This window comes from Stegostoma tigrinum, chromosome 2, assembly GCF_030684315.1.
Source record: "Stegostoma tigrinum isolate sSteTig4 chromosome 2, sSteTig4.hap1, whole genome shotgun sequence".
Classification (NCBI taxonomy): Eukaryota; Metazoa; Chordata; class Chondrichthyes; order Orectolobiformes; family Stegostomatidae; genus Stegostoma; species Stegostoma tigrinum.
Genome location: NC_081355.1, coordinates 61,819,896 through 61,835,481, shown reverse-complemented (window position 1 = coordinate 61,835,481; position 15,586 = coordinate 61,819,896). Strand labels below are relative to the sequence as shown.

The following is a 15,586-nucleotide window of genomic DNA, read 5'->3' as shown; positions in this document are numbered from 1 at the left end:
TTGGAAATATATTGCTGTTCCTTCACTGTCATTGGATTAAAGTCCAGAAACTGCCTTCCTTGATGCACTATACCGAGTGAATTGCAGCAGTTCAAGAAGGCAGATCGTCACCTCCTTATCAAGAACAATCAGAGATATACAATAAAGGTCGGCTTTGCCCAAAATGTTCACATCCCAAGAACCAATATCAAACTAATCACTTCAGGATACTGGGATAAGTATCATCCATCCTTGAGGACTTATTTCTCTGAAACCAATTTAACTTGTACAAAGCTTCCATTTGATTGATTTTGAAGCCTTATTTTTCCTGAGGTATTGTTTACCTTTCCTGAGAAATGGACTCAGCTAACCATATTATTCATGCTTTTCATTGTGAATAAGGTAATAAACAAGCGTTTTTTTAGAAGTTTTTCATTCCTTAGTTTCTACACTTTCATTTATTATTTTCAAGTTTTCTCTGACAGCAGGCTTTGCTGTCGTTGATCATAGTGACAGGACCCGTTCCTATCACTGCTCGCTGTTGGTTCTTTCACTCACTTATTATTAATCCACCATGATTGTGGGGGTCAGTAGCTCAGTTGCCTGAACAGCTAGCAGGTAATAACAACAGTGTGAGCTTGTTTTCCATCTGGCTAAGGCAGATTTACAGCTTACCTCTTTGGGCTACCTTGAGAGCAAAAAGCAGTAACAAACCACCACTAATAAAAAAAAAACTGTCAAGAAAATAGCTCACAATGAAGATTAGCAGAGAATGTGCTGAGGTTCTGTGTTCAGGAAGGACATCCCATATAGTGTCATGATTGTATTTATATATGGTTGTGTTATCTTGTCCCACTACCTTGCAAACAAATGTGAATCGGCCATTTTTATTAATTTCAAGTGTTTGAATACAGAAGGATTTTATTGACAAGTGTACTTCCATTTTTTTTTAGTTATCTGACTGGAAAGCTACAACTTTTCAAGAGACCGCACTGAAAGTTTCCACAGATGATGAAAAAGATTGCATATTAATTGATGGAATAGAATTTAAGACTGGGAAGTGCATTGAAGAAATCACAAATCAGTTGAAAGAGATTGATATTATTATGGCTGAGCTGGAAGTGTGCCTTTAATATAATTTCTACTGTTTGCTTCTTTCTTAAACAAACTGGAAAATATTCATTTAACTAAATGACTTCATCTTCATTTTCAGACAGAAATCCACATTGTGTCATGATTTTGTTTATATATGGTTGTGTTATGTTATCCCACTATCTTGTAAACAGATGTGAATTTGTATTTTTATTAGTTTCAGGTATTTGAAATATAGAAAGATTTTATTGACAAGTGTACTTCCATTGTTTATTTTATTTTATAGAACCCATAAACCAGCTTCTGGTTTCATTGACCTCAGTTTAAAAAAATTTTTTAAATGTTTTGTAATTTGATTCTTGCTTATTGTAATGAAATCTTCCTTTCTGCCTCTTTCTGTCAGTGTTGAGGCAAAAGCATTTAAACACTATACCAAGGGTACTGAAAAATGGTTGTAGTACCACAAATTCAAGTATTACCATGATGCATCATTCTGGCAAACAGAAGGCACCATATATACTGCAATGCAATTTTTGTTAAACATGTAGAAATTATTTTGATCATGTTTGCAAGACCTGCTATTTTCTTTATTTGACAAAGAAAGTAACTATGGATGACCAAAGGAAATAATGATGAGGTACCAAATAAAGCAAAGGGTAAAATCTTTTAGGGGCCTAAGTGATCTGGGCTATGGAGAGATGAATGGCAAAATTGGATGAGAAATCCAGTGAGACCTATCTCGATACTGAGATAGTCTTGCTTCATCTTTTATGTTATTCACAAGTCGCATTCCCCTTGCAATAATTTGACTAAATTCCATTGGATTCCCAATTACTTGCTGTACCAATATATTAGCCTTTTCTGACAACCAGATCATTCTGTATCTCAAAGGTCTGCAATTTATCCCCATTTTATTCTTCCTGCCAAAATGAGCAATTTTACATTTTCCCACATTATACTTCATTTGGCAGATTTTGCTTACTCACTTAACCTACCTATTCCTTTTTGTTACCTCCTTATGTAATTTTCACAACTCACTTCCCTAATTCTCCTCATCATTAACAATTTGGCAAGTATAACCTCTGCCCCATCATCCAAGTCTTTTACATAAGTTGAAAACAGTTGAGATCCCAGCACTCATCCTTGCGGCACACTACTCAATATATCTCACCATCCTGAAAAAGACCTTTGCTTGCCCACTTTCTGCTTCCTGTTAGCCAGCTAATACTCTATTCATGCCAATATAGTACCCTTTACACCATGAGCTTTTATTTTTCAAAATAACTTGGTGGCATTTCATTTCTTAAAGTTCTGGAGATACACCATTCCCCTTTATCCGCAACCTATAAGAAGTCTAATAGAATTAGTTAAGCATGATTTCTTAATCACAAGATAATGCCGACTCTGCTTGATTATCTTGTACTTAAATAAATTGCAGACAGAGAGATACACTTGCCTTTATTCATCAAGCCACAGAGTTTTAAGAGCAGGCACTATAAACCTTTGGTTTATACAGCTAAATTATTGACTACACTTCTGAAATCCACGTTATATGATAGTAATGGAGAGGGCGAACAGTAAATTTGCCAGGATGTTGTCCAGTCTAGGGAGATTAAGTTATGAAGAGAGATTGAACAAACTGTTCTTCTGATCCTCCCTGGCCTGCTATGTTGCTCCAGCACCACACTGTATTATATTTTATATTGTTTTCCTTAGAGCAGAGGGAATTGAGAGGGTACATGGTTGCAATGTGTAACATCATGAGGGGCATAGATAGGATGGACAGGAAGATATTTTTCCTCTTCATTAATGGATCAATGACCAGGGGCATAGATTATAAGATAAGGGGCAGAAACGTTTGAACAGTTGTGAGGAAAAGCTTTTTCACCTACAGTACGGTAGGAATTAGAACTCACTGCCTTAAGGCTGGTACAGGCAGAAACCCTCTAACACTTAAGAAGTATTTAGAACTATACAACACAAGAATGGACCCTTCTGCCCATTTAGATGTGCATTTGCAACACCAGGGCATACAAGGTCATGGGCCAACTCTTGGAAAATGTATTTAGAATAGTTAGGTGGTTGTTTTTCACTGGCTTGGACAGATAGGCTGAAGGGCCATTTTTTTGTATTGTAGATGTCTATGACCCTGAGGAGGGATAAGAGGATGTAACCCATAACTAGTACAGTGCTACAGGGATCAGCGCTGGGGCCTCGGTTATTTATAATATATATTAATGACTTAGCTGAGGAAAGTGAATATTATAGCCAAGTTTGCAGGTAGCACAAAAAGAAGTGGGGAGGCAAGTTGTGAGGATGACACAAAGAGTCTGTAAAGGACACAGAAAGGTTAAGTGAGTGACAAAGAATTGACAGATTGAATATAATATGGGAAAATGTGATATTATGCACTTTGAAAGAATATGGAAAACTACAGAGAGCTACAGAATGCAGATTTTGGAGTCCTCATATATAATTAATTGAAAGCTAGTATTTAAATTCAGCAGCTAATAGGGAAGGCAAATGGATCATTGGCCTCTATTTCACAGGGCATGGGGTATAAAAGCAGAGAGGCTCTGTAAAAACTATTCAAGGCACAAATCAAACCACAGTTGAAATACTGTGATCAGTTTTGGCCCCTTATCTAAGAAAATATATCCTCGAATTGGAGGCAGACCAGAGAACGTTCACCAAATTAATAGCAAGTCTGCAGGAATTATTTTATGAGGGGAGATTCAGTAGATTGGACATGTACTCATGGGAACTTAGAAGAATGAGAGGTAACCTTACTGAAACATACAAGATTCTTCAGGATATGAAAGGGTAGATGTGGAAAGGTTGTTTCCCTTGTGGGAATATCCAGGACCAGAGGGCATAATTTCAGGTTGCTCATTTAAGACAATGATGAGGAGTAATTTCTTCCCTGAGAGGCTAGTGAATCTGTGAAGTCCTTTATCGTGGAGGACTGTGGATGTTGGGTCATGAAGTATATTCAAGGCTTATTTCAATCAGTTCAGGAATTGAGGTTATGGAGAAAAGGTAGAAAAATGGAGTTGAGGTTTGACAGATCAGCCATGATCTCATTGAAGGGCAAAGCAGACTTGATAGGCTGATGATCTTATGGTAATATCCTACACTGTAGTTGATGGACAATTTAACAGAAAAGGTAAGAGCATTAGCAATCGGAGCTGTATTAGAAGTCATTGAAGTGTGTGATGAAGATTACAAATGTGTCCTTGGAAAGTTTTGGATTCTACAATGGTTCAGAAAGGAACAACTGAGATAGCAACAGAAGGAGTAAGTTAAATTACAGTTCACATCTGTGTTCTTTGGATAAGGAAAATAAAGAACGACAGGAATTGGTAAATAAGCTGCAAAGCCAATAGTTATGGCTGTCAGGAAAATGTTGCTATCCTAAACAGTACAGTATGTGACACAAAGAAAGAATTGCTAATAGACCCAAAACTAGAACTGCATATTGTAATACAGAGAGAAAATACTGAAATCAGTGAGAACTGAGAATATGATACATAACACTTCCTGTTTAGCAACTTGAAAAAGCACAAATCATTCAGCATCATTCATCATCTTTGGTAGTCCCTCACAGACAAGGATGGCTCTCTTCCATTCTCAGGGTGAGTCTCTAGGTGGCTGTACAGACTGAAGCATCTACCACAGGCCCTGTTCCACTTGCTGTAGAAGATCATCAGGATCGTAAGAAGGGCTGGGATGGGGCATTGTCGCAGTGTGCTCCTTTTGCTATTTTCGCCTGGTTTCGACTTTTTTCCGACACAAGTCTTGAAGTTCTTGATGCTTTCTGAATGCATGCCCTCCACTTTGGATGGTCTTAGGCTAGTTATTCCCAAATGTCTGTGGGAATGCAGCACTTTGCCAGTGAGGCCTTGAGGGTATCACTGAAGCACTTCCTCTGTCCACCTGGGCCTTGCCTGCCATTTCGAAGGTTGGAGTAGAGCACCTTCTTGGGGAGTCTCATGTCAGTCATATGGATGACATGCCCAACCCATCTAGCCAATCAAGGGTGATCAGTGGCTTAATGGTCAGGATTTTGGCCTGATCAAGAATACTGGTGTTAGTATGTCTTTGTTTCCAGCAGATTCGTAAGATCTTGCGCAGGTTGCATTGATGGTACTGCTGGAACACCTTGCGGTGTCTGCTGTAGACAGTCCATGTCTCAGACCCATATAGGGGAGGGCAGGAACTACCGTGAAATTTGTCAACATCCTTTACCTGCTCTACGACAACATGGAAATCTTGATAATACAAATGGCTTCACCAGCAACCCACTCCCTGTGTCAAGCAGGGCTTCATCATTGCTCCAACATTGTCCCTGATCTACCTTGCTGCAATTCTTCACCTTACTACCAACAAGCTCTTCACTGCAGCTGAGTAAACTTACAGAACCTGTGGGAAATTATTTAACCTCTTCTGCCTTCAAGCCAAAATCAAATTCACCCCAACTATTGTAATCAAGCTGCAGAATGCAGATGATGCTTGTATATGTGCAATGTCAGAGGATTTACTCCAGACCATTGTTAGCACCTTTATAGAGGCATATAAAAGAATGGGTCTCACCCTGAATATGTTCATAATGAAGGTCCTCCAGCAATCTGGTACAGCATTGTGGAGCAATCCCCTGATTATCTAGGTCCACGGGGAGGTCCCCATTGGAAATATAATGTATTCACAGAAAGAGTCCATAATTGTTACAATGAAAGCTTGCCTTAAATTCAAGCCAAGTAATTGCTAAAACAGAGTGTTGGCTGCTAACAAAAGATTTGAAAGTGGTTTCAGAAAGAAGTGAAAAGTTTGTAAGAAGTTGACAATAATCCGAAATGCTGTGACTTTCTATGCTGCAATGGTGCAGCTCTGAAAAGCTGAAGTTTGTTTATCAAAGTATAAAGGCATGCTTGAAGTCTATGCGAAAATCTAGTTTGAAACCAGTATTGAAGAAACAGACAAAACAACTGTCAACAATTTCCATTAGCAGGTTAAGAAGTCACCATTCTGCCTTGAGTAGAATTCTGTGCTTTTTGTTTTCAGATAGCTAACTACAAGTGTAACAAGATGCATTGCAACTTCAGTAATTTGATCACTACACCTTCAAAAACAAATTAAAAATCCTTGTTGACTGCACTTTTCAAATTCACTACTTGGTATCCATATTATTTAATGGTTATTTTGAGCATTACTCAACGCTAAGATTCTAAATTTACAGATATGAATGGATATTATCAATTCATTTGTATACTAACAAGTGCCAAAATGGATTTTGTTTTGTGTTTTTAAACTGGTTTCAAGAGCCACCCAACTATTGGTACCACAGTTAGAGACTCAAGAGTTTTGCAAATGCAAGAATCCATCTGCAGACATCAAATTTAGACTAAAGTCTTTGCCTTTAGGAGATTTGGCCTTACCTGTCAGACCATTTGTTATCTTGAGATGAGGTGTATGAAAATAGGAATTGTGAAAGTTATCTCTAAATTAAATGTAAGCACTTATGTCTTTAATACAAAAAGACTATTTAAAAGTACCAAGCCAGCACATAATTGTTTTTGAATCTGGAATTGACTGAATAACTTGATACTTTTTGCTATTTCAAGCATCAAAGGGAAATTTACTTGAAAGTTTAAAGGAATAATAAAATTCTAATTTCAACAAAACAAATCCGATGGAAAAATAACAGTCTGGGCTGTTTCTTTCCATCAATAACATTTGGGAAGTGTTATGACAATGACAGAATGAATTAACGGATAATAAACTCCACTATTCTATCATTAATGTTAAAGTATTGATTCAAATTTTAAAATGGCAGCTGCTTTTCTTTCTGTGTGACTACTCAGAATAAAAGAAACATCCACCAGGCCTCTTTAATAAACTCAAAATAATCCATTTATCATCAACAAAACTTGTTCTTAAAGCAAGCAGCAAGTGCTAGTTAGCACACAAGCTATGATCCAGAATTTAAATGTTATCCCCTTAATCCCACACAAAAAGATGTCTCTGGAGAGATAATAGACAACCTTTGAAGAAAAAAGGCAACAAGCAAAAAAGAAACAAGACATTGCAATACAAGGGTCAAGGCTTCTCATGTCTACTGATTTTCCTGTTAACATATATGATTTGCTGACCATTGTAGATTGATGGTAAATGTTCAGGTCAGATCGCAATTAAATTGAATTCAATATTTTGGGAATTGTTTGCACTTTATTTCTTCTGGTTTCAACAGAGAGACCAAAATACTGATACTAGAAACTATCAAGCTCCCAAAAACTTGAACCAAGAAAAGGACTTCAAGATGGCTTCTTGGGTGTCTTCTTTACAATGACCTCTGCATTTGTAAAATAGAATTCTAAGACCAGAAAGACTTGCCAGCAACCCTTAGTGTAAATGCATCCCAATCCTTTCAAAGCTGGGTTCTCCAGTAATCAAAGAAATTAAACCCATCTCTTATTTCATTGAAAACTTTGCTTGGCTGTTTCTCCAAAGTCACTTGATTTCCACAAAGAACAGAAAAATCACAGTATACATTAAACTGCTGTATTCATTTCCAAGCAATCACATGATTAAAATTGTTCTTAAATCCAGAGACTTTACAAATAGTTTGAAATCCTATAGTTTCCCCTGATGGTCCTTTTAACATAAAGATGTATTTTCAACAGAAAAAAATGAATACAAGTAAAATCTATAAAGCTATCCACAATTCTATTTGAATTCGGGATAATTTTAACTAATGAACATAGCGAGCATAATCTAGAAAATTATTTCTGAGAAAATGATATTTTTAATGATAGGGCAGATAAAACCAAAATTTGGCACTACCTGGAACCACAAAGGAATGTTTAATTTCTGTTGTAAAGATCTTGTAAGAAAACGTCTTTGGACAATAAGGCTTCTCCAGAACGCCTGGAAGAGACAGAATGACATTTAATTGGATGTCCCACTTGAAGAAATGACAGTGACAGGCAAATATGGGATTGGGAATAAATCACCTTAAGTATATCTCAATGGAATGTATCAAATGAAAGGAAATCCTAAGTGAGACTGATTAAGTGATCACTTCTGATTGAAATATTTGTGTCCTCACCTATCAGCATTTTAAAGAAGTTGCATGGTCTGGCCACCACCCAAAACATCTGGACCAAGCAGGGCAGCACACAAAACTTTCTTGAGATAGAGTAGGCCATCATCCATGGAGATAGCTGTGAACTTCCAATATGTTGAAATATGAACAATGTCTATAAAACAAGGACAAAAGGCAAGTTTATAATAAGGTTTTGAAGATTATTAGGTCATTGATGTCCAGTGCCCTATGTTGTTCAGTGAAAAGGTGAAGCATCTTGGAATATATCCTTTGTATCTAATTAACTAATGTATCATATTTAAGCTGCAGCTCCTTAAGAAACAAGATACGTTATCTGAACTTTCCTTAAGAGTAGTAAACTGTCTATAGTCGGTAACTGTGATGCCGATGCCAAAATCTTATATATGTAATGATCGTGTAATGTCAGACATTAGCCTGGAGTTTCCATAAAATTGCATTAGTATCTTTATGCACTGTTCACTGGAATTCAGCATAACCCAGGCAAAATATCTAGACTAATAATTACAAATATATCTTTTATGACATGACCCACTATCACTTGTATCCTTACATACAGATGAGGAAGGACACCACTTTGATTGGGACAACACATCCATCCTAGGACAAGCCAAACAGAGACATGCACGAGAATTCCGAGAAGCATGGCATTCCAACCGGAACTCCATCAACAAACACATTGATTTGGAACCAATCTACCATCCCCTGAGAAAAAGAACAGGAAATGACATCACCAATGCAGGAAATGACATCACCAACCCAAGGAAACCTAACCAGATAAATAGAAAATGGGACATAACACCAGCGCTTCATCGGAGGCTCACAGATGATGTTACCTAGTATGGTGACGAAACGTCTAAAAACGAACCTTCCAGCTCAGCGAGCAAACTCACAACCACAATATATCTTTTAAAGCAAACTTCGCCAAAGCCAAGTTTCAAAGCGCATCCCAATTGTGCTGGATCATAACAGATTTTGCATTCATAATATGCAAATCAGTTTAGGAGAAAACAGAAGGAAAATACTTTTCAAACCTGACACAATTTTTGAGGCAATTTGCAGAATTGCCAAGTGAGTGCAAAGTGGAAAATTTACCCATTTTCTGATGAAGGGTCTAGGCCCGAAAAGTCAGTTTTTGTGCTCCTGAGATGCTGCTAGGCCTGCTGTGTCCATCCAGCTCCACACTTTGTTATCTTAATTTACCCATTTTATTTGCTTAGAACATAGAACAGTATAGCACAGTACAGGCCCTTCGGACCACAACGTTGTGCCGACCTGTTATCAATCTACCCTACCTACCCCACATTTTACTGTCATCCATGTGCCTATCCAAGAGTCACTTAAAAGTCTCTAAAGTATCTGACTCCACTACCACTGCCGGCAGCACATTCCACACGCCCACTACTCTTCTTACTAATATTGATGGTAGCTTATACCAATATACAACTGGTGCTAATCAATGGCAAATTCCAAAGTAAGTTCAAATAGTCACAGGAGACACTTTGAGGGAGAGACCCAAGAAAGGAAAAATCTGTTTTGAATAGAGCCCTTCACAACTTTAGGACACCAAGGTGCTTGACAGACTATGAAGTACTTTTGAAGTATTAGTTTGAAATATAGGTTCCACAAAGAGTAACATAATAATGACCAATCCATTCATTTGATGTGTTGTTCTTTATTGAGAGACTTTTGTCATTCTTGTGTGGAGGGAGCTGAATGAAAGTAGCCGTTGACAGAATCTTTAGCCAGTGTTATTGTTTTACTCCAACAAAGTCACACCCCATCCCACCCTGCTCTAGATTCAAGTTGCCAGATCCATAACAAAAGTAGAGGTAGCCCACTTTCATTATTTAAATTATACTCACTTTTGAATGCTCAATGTTACTAGCTATACTAAAAAATTATACAATCTTTACTCTTGCAATAGTTTTAGCTCCTACAACTCATCATATTCAAATAAATCTAGTGAAATTATCTAATGGAATGTAGTACATCAAATTCTACAGAAAATTTGGGATTACAGAATTTAATGATGGAAAAGGAAAATTTTCACACAAGGCTTTGTTACGTCAATTTGTGCATCTTCTTGCCACTAGGTGTCACTCAAATGTTATAGGATTTTGAAAGACTGCAGACTGTCTGCAAATTGCAATACAGTCATCTAGTGAAGTAGACCATTATATTTGCTATACTATGAACATCAACTGACTTGAAGGGTTATGCTTTTACTCATAGTTTGTCGGTCAGCACTGTTTATTGTGTAAAAATGCACAGCCACTCCTGTTAAGGCCTTAAATAAGGTGGCAAAAATCAGATTCCCTCCAGCAAACCATTTCGAAAAACTTCCTATCAGTCTATGCTACCATCATTTGAACTATAATTTAAATGGAATGGCAGCTCTGGATAATAAACAAAAAAACAGATTTGACTTGAAAAATCTGACCACACATCCATTGATTAATAAGCACTCTGCAACAAAGATAAATTGAGCACATTTCTGCTTTTTCATCTAAGACACTATTATTTGGAGAGCTGTGATATTACGAAATCTTGACTAGACTTCAACTAGGAATAGGTTTCAGCACAGCAGATTTTTCATTCATCTGTGTATAGACGACAATTTTAAGCTGTTCTAATAACACTGTCTTTTTGATCTGGTTTCTGATTGTTAACAAAAACTAATAAGATTACAAGCATTGAATTATTCATTCAATGTTGACTTTACTGGCTCAGCTAACATTTATTGGGCACCCCTAATTGCCCTTGGGGAGGTAGTATAAGCTGTCTTCTTGTTCTCCTACAGTCATCAGAAGGCACGTATACCATAATTCTCTAAGGAAGGGAGGTTCCACGATTCTGACTCAACAACAGTGAAGGAACAGCAATTTAGTTCCAAATCACCATGGTGTATGTTTTAGTTTTAAACTGCAGATGGTACTGTTTCTGTGCATGTTGTGCACTTGTACTTGGACAGAGGAGGTATGACAAGCTCAGAGTGTGCAGTCAAAGGATTTGATGAAGCACAGTTTGCAGATGGCACACTCTGCTGCCTTTGAGAGTTGATAGTGATGGAGTGTTTGTTGAAGGCCACGAATGTGCCAATCAAGTGGGTTGCTGGACATTAGGAGAAAGTAGGAATTCCTCAACCCTACCACAAATCAGCTGCATCTCCTGTGACTAGAAATTCTTACTCTTCATGTGCAATTTCGAAATTTCAGTTTTTTTTAAAATTACTGGTGCCGAAACAAAGTTCCTAATATTTAATCAATTCATACTTTCACTGTGATGTCGCTGTTGCTATGTTTCTCTGCACTGGCCTCATTCCTTAGGCTGTCTTTCTGCCAAACCCCGCTACGTGTTTCTTTGCAGGTTCACCATTCTGCCTCTTTTTCTTCAATCATTCATGGTATGTGAGCATTACTGGCTGGCCAGCATTCATTGGCTGTCCCTAACGGATGCTTCAAGAACATGTGGAGGCAGATGAAATCGTGTCTTTAAGAAGAGAATTGCAAAAACAACTGAAAAGTTTGCATGTGGAGAAAAGGCAGCGGTGTGGGACTAGCTGAGTTGTTCTTGCTGACAGCCAGCATAGACATGATGGGCCAAAAGACCTTCTTGTGTGCGAGAATGATTGTGTTAGCGAGTTTGGAGAAGATTTGTAGCTCAGGTTGAGGTTCTGGATGTGAGTTTGCTCGCAGAGCTGGAAGGTTCGTTTTCAGACGTTTCGTCACTTTTTTTTTATTTGAAAAAATATACTTTATTCATAAGATGTAAAAAAAATAAAACATATTTACACACCTACCCAGTCATGCAAGCTGCTCCGGGTTACCCGGGGGTACATACACCAACTAAAGGAAAAAAACAAACAAAGAAGAAAAACAAAACAAAGCAAACACCCCGGCAGTCTTCACCCCGCACAGTCCCCGTTGGCCCCCTGACCAGTTGGGGAAGGCGCCAGCTGGGCCCAGTTACCAGATAGGGGCCCTTTTTCTATTCTGGACGAGGGGTTTCATATCGTGGTCTTTCCCCACCGCGCCTTGGTGGCGGCTGCAACAAGCTTTAGCGCGTCCCTCAGCACGTAGTCCTGGACCTTGGAGTGTGCCAGTCTGCAACATTTGGTCGGGGCCAGTTCTTTCAGCTGGCAGACCAGCAAGTTGCGGGCAGACCAAAGAGCATCTTTAATCGCATTGATGGTCCTCCAGGCGCAGTTGATGTTGGTCTCAGTGTGCGTCCGGGGAAACAGCCTGTAGAGCATGGAGTCCCGCGTCACGGAGCTGCTCGGGATGAACCTCGACAAATACCACTGCATCCACCTCCAGACCTCCTGCGCATAGGCACAGTCCAGAAGGAGATGATCAACAGTCACGTCCCCCCCCGCAGCCACCTCGAGGGCAGCGTGTGGTGGCGCAGAGATTCCGGGCATGCATAAAGGATCTCACTGGCAGAGCCCCTTTCACCGCCAGCCAAGCAATGTCCTTGTGCTTGTTTGAAAGTTTGGGCAATGAGGCATTCTGCCAAATGACTTTGGCAGTCTGCGTGGGGAACCACATGACGGGATCCACCCTCCCCTTTTCCCGAAGGATACTATGTGCTGACCACTGCCTGACGGCCTTGTGGTCAAAAGGTGTTTCCTTTCAAAAATTCCTCCACAAAGGACAGGTGGTACGGAACGGTCCAACTACTCGAGCGTTCTGCGGAAACGAGGCCAGACCCATCCTTCGCAACACCGGGGACAGGTAGAACCTCAGTAAGTAGTGACACTTGGTGTTTGCGTACTAAGGATCTACGCACAGCTTGATGCAGCCGCACACAAAGGTAGCCATCAGGGCGAGGGTGGCGTTCGGTACACCCTTTCCCTCATTTTCCAGGTCTTTGTACATGGTGTCCCTGCGGACCCGGTCCATCCTCAACCCCCAAATGAAGTGGAAGATGGCCCGGGTGACCGCAGCAGCGCAGGTCCAGGGAATAGGCCAGGCCTGCGCCACATACAACCGTACCGAAAGCCCCTCGCACCTGACAACCAGGTTCTGACCCGCGATGGAGAGGGACTGGAGAGTCCACCTGCCCAGCTTCTGCTTCAATTTGGTGATACACTCCTCCCAAGTCTTAGTGCACGCCCCAGCTTCACCAAACCAAACACCCAGCACCTTCAAGTAGTCTGTCCTGACGGTGAAGGGGATGAAGGAGCAGCCGTCCCAGTTCCCGAGGAACATGACCTCGCTCTTAACCCTATTGACTTTGGCACCCGAGGCCAGTTCAAACTGGCCGCAGATGTCCAACAGTCTACTCACCGACCGACGATCGGTGCAGAAGACGGCGACATCGTCCATGTACAGGGAGGTCTTGACCTGAAGGCCTCCGCTGCTTGGGATAGTCACGCCCTTCAGGCTCACGTCCTTCCTGATGGATGTGGCGAAGGGCTTCACACAGCACACGAACAAGGCAGGAGAGAGCGGGCAGCCCTGCCTGACTCCAGATCTGACGGGAAAACTGTCCGATTCCCACCCGTTGATCGAGACTGCGCCAACGATGTTGGTGTAGAGCAGCCGGATCCAATTGCGGATGCCCTCCCCGAATCCCAATTTGGAGAGGACGTCCCTCATGTAAGCATGAGAGACCCTGTCGAAGGCCTTCTCCCGGTCCAGGCTGACGAGGCAGGTGTCCACCTGCCTATCCTGTATGTAGGCGATCGTATCCCTGATGAGCGCGAGGCTCTCAGCGATCCTCCTGCCCAGCACAGCACAGGTTTGGTCAGGGTGAATTACCGACTCCAGGACAGACCTGACCCAGTTGGCTATGACCTTGGCCAGAATTTTGTAGTCCACGTTCAATAGTGAAATGGGATGCCAATTCTTAATTTCTTCCCTCTCCCCCTTCCTCTTGTAAATGAGGGTGATGATGCCCTTTCTCATGGACTTGCACATGTCCCCTGCCCGAAGCGCACTATCGTACACCTCCAGCAGGTCCTGGTCGACCAGGTCCCACAGAGCGGAATACAGCTTGACCGGTAAGCCGTCGCTCCCGGGAGTCCTATTCCTCTCCAAGGACTTGAGGGCTCTGGTCAACTCGTCCAGGGATATCGGCCGGTCCAGCCACTCCCTCGAGCCGTCGTCTAAGACCTCCGTGATAGACGACAGGAACGACTCGGAGGCCGTGCTCTCCGTGGGCTTCGTGTCGTACAGTCCGGCATAGAAGGATCTGCTGATCCTCAAAATGTCGGGCCGAGATGACATCACCGAGCCGTCATCCTACTTCAGCCGGCTCAGCACAGAGCTTTCTGTTGAGCTTCCACGTCCCCTTGCCGGCCTGCTGGTCGTCCTGTAAGTGACAGTCAGCCAGCAGGAGGCAGTGGTCAGAGAAGAACACCGGCTCGATGTTGGTGGACCTGACCGAGAACGCCCGTGACACAAACAGGAAGTATATCCTTGAGCGAATAGACCCGTTCGGCCATTACCAGGTGTACCTCCGCTGCACTCCGTCTGCAGGGGTGCTGAAGACGTTGAGCAGCTTGGCGTCCTTCACCATGCCCATCAGGAATCTGGACGTGACGTCCAGTTGACTCCCCCCACCCGCTGTCCCCACGCCGGATCTTCCATCTGCATCGATGATGCAGTTGAAGTCTCTGCCTAGGATGACCGGCCTGGACGTAGCCAGTAGGGGTGGAAGCCGCTACAGGACGGCCAACCGCTCACTCCGTACCACTGGGGTGTACACGTTGATCAGCCTCAGGGGAGCGTTCCTGTAGGTGACGTCAGCCACTAGGAGGCACCCCCCCACCAGCTCCTGAACTTGAGAGATGGTGAAGTTGCGCCCCCCACAGCAGAATATCCAGGCCCGAGGAGCGACAGTCGTTACACCCGACCAGATCGAAGGCCCACAGGCCCAGGCGCCCGACCATTTCCCGTACCTGCTGAGGTGCGGTATCCCGCACTCCTGCAGAAACAGGAGGTCCGCCTTGACGGTGGTCAGGTAGGCCGACGTGGACGCACATCTTGCGGTGGACTTGACGCTGTGCACATTAATGCTCGCAACTCGTACCCCCATTGTGAGCAGTGACCGCAGTACCCTCCCCAAGTCCAAGGTCCAGCCCCTCTATCTGTCCCTTCATGCACATTGCTCGGGCTAACTGCTGGACGCTCTCCGGGCTGAGGAAACCGTCCGTGCTGCCTTCCGGGTGGCATCCCCCCCCTCGGGGGTACGGAGGCAGGAGAGTCCGGCTCTGGGTCAGGCTGGAGACGCGCTGTTTCCTCCTTCCCGCCTGGAAGATCCGGGGAGGCCCTCCAGTGCCCCAGCGTCACGTGACTGGGTGTCGGAGGGAGCCTCAGGACGCCTCCCGTCACCTGGAAGCGGAGTGCTGCTTTCCTTGTCCCTTGAGATCTTTAACTTCTGCTTCGG

At 42.3% G+C, this 15,586-nt stretch overlaps 1 protein-coding gene across 1 annotated transcript in view; it reads left to right on the top strand.

Moving 5' to 3' along the window:
• The window catches only part of LOC125460703 (zinc finger CW-type PWWP domain protein 2-like), a 114,440-nt gene extending 113,328 nt beyond the window's left edge, over positions 1-1,112 (top strand). Inside the window, exon 10 of the mRNA XM_059641080.1 lies at positions 933-1,112. Within this exon, the coding sequence (XP_059497063.1) occupies positions 933-1,112 (180 nt within the window). The remainder of the gene's footprint in view (positions 1-932) is intronic.
• The last annotated feature ends 14,474 nt before the right edge of the window (positions 1,113-15,586 follow it).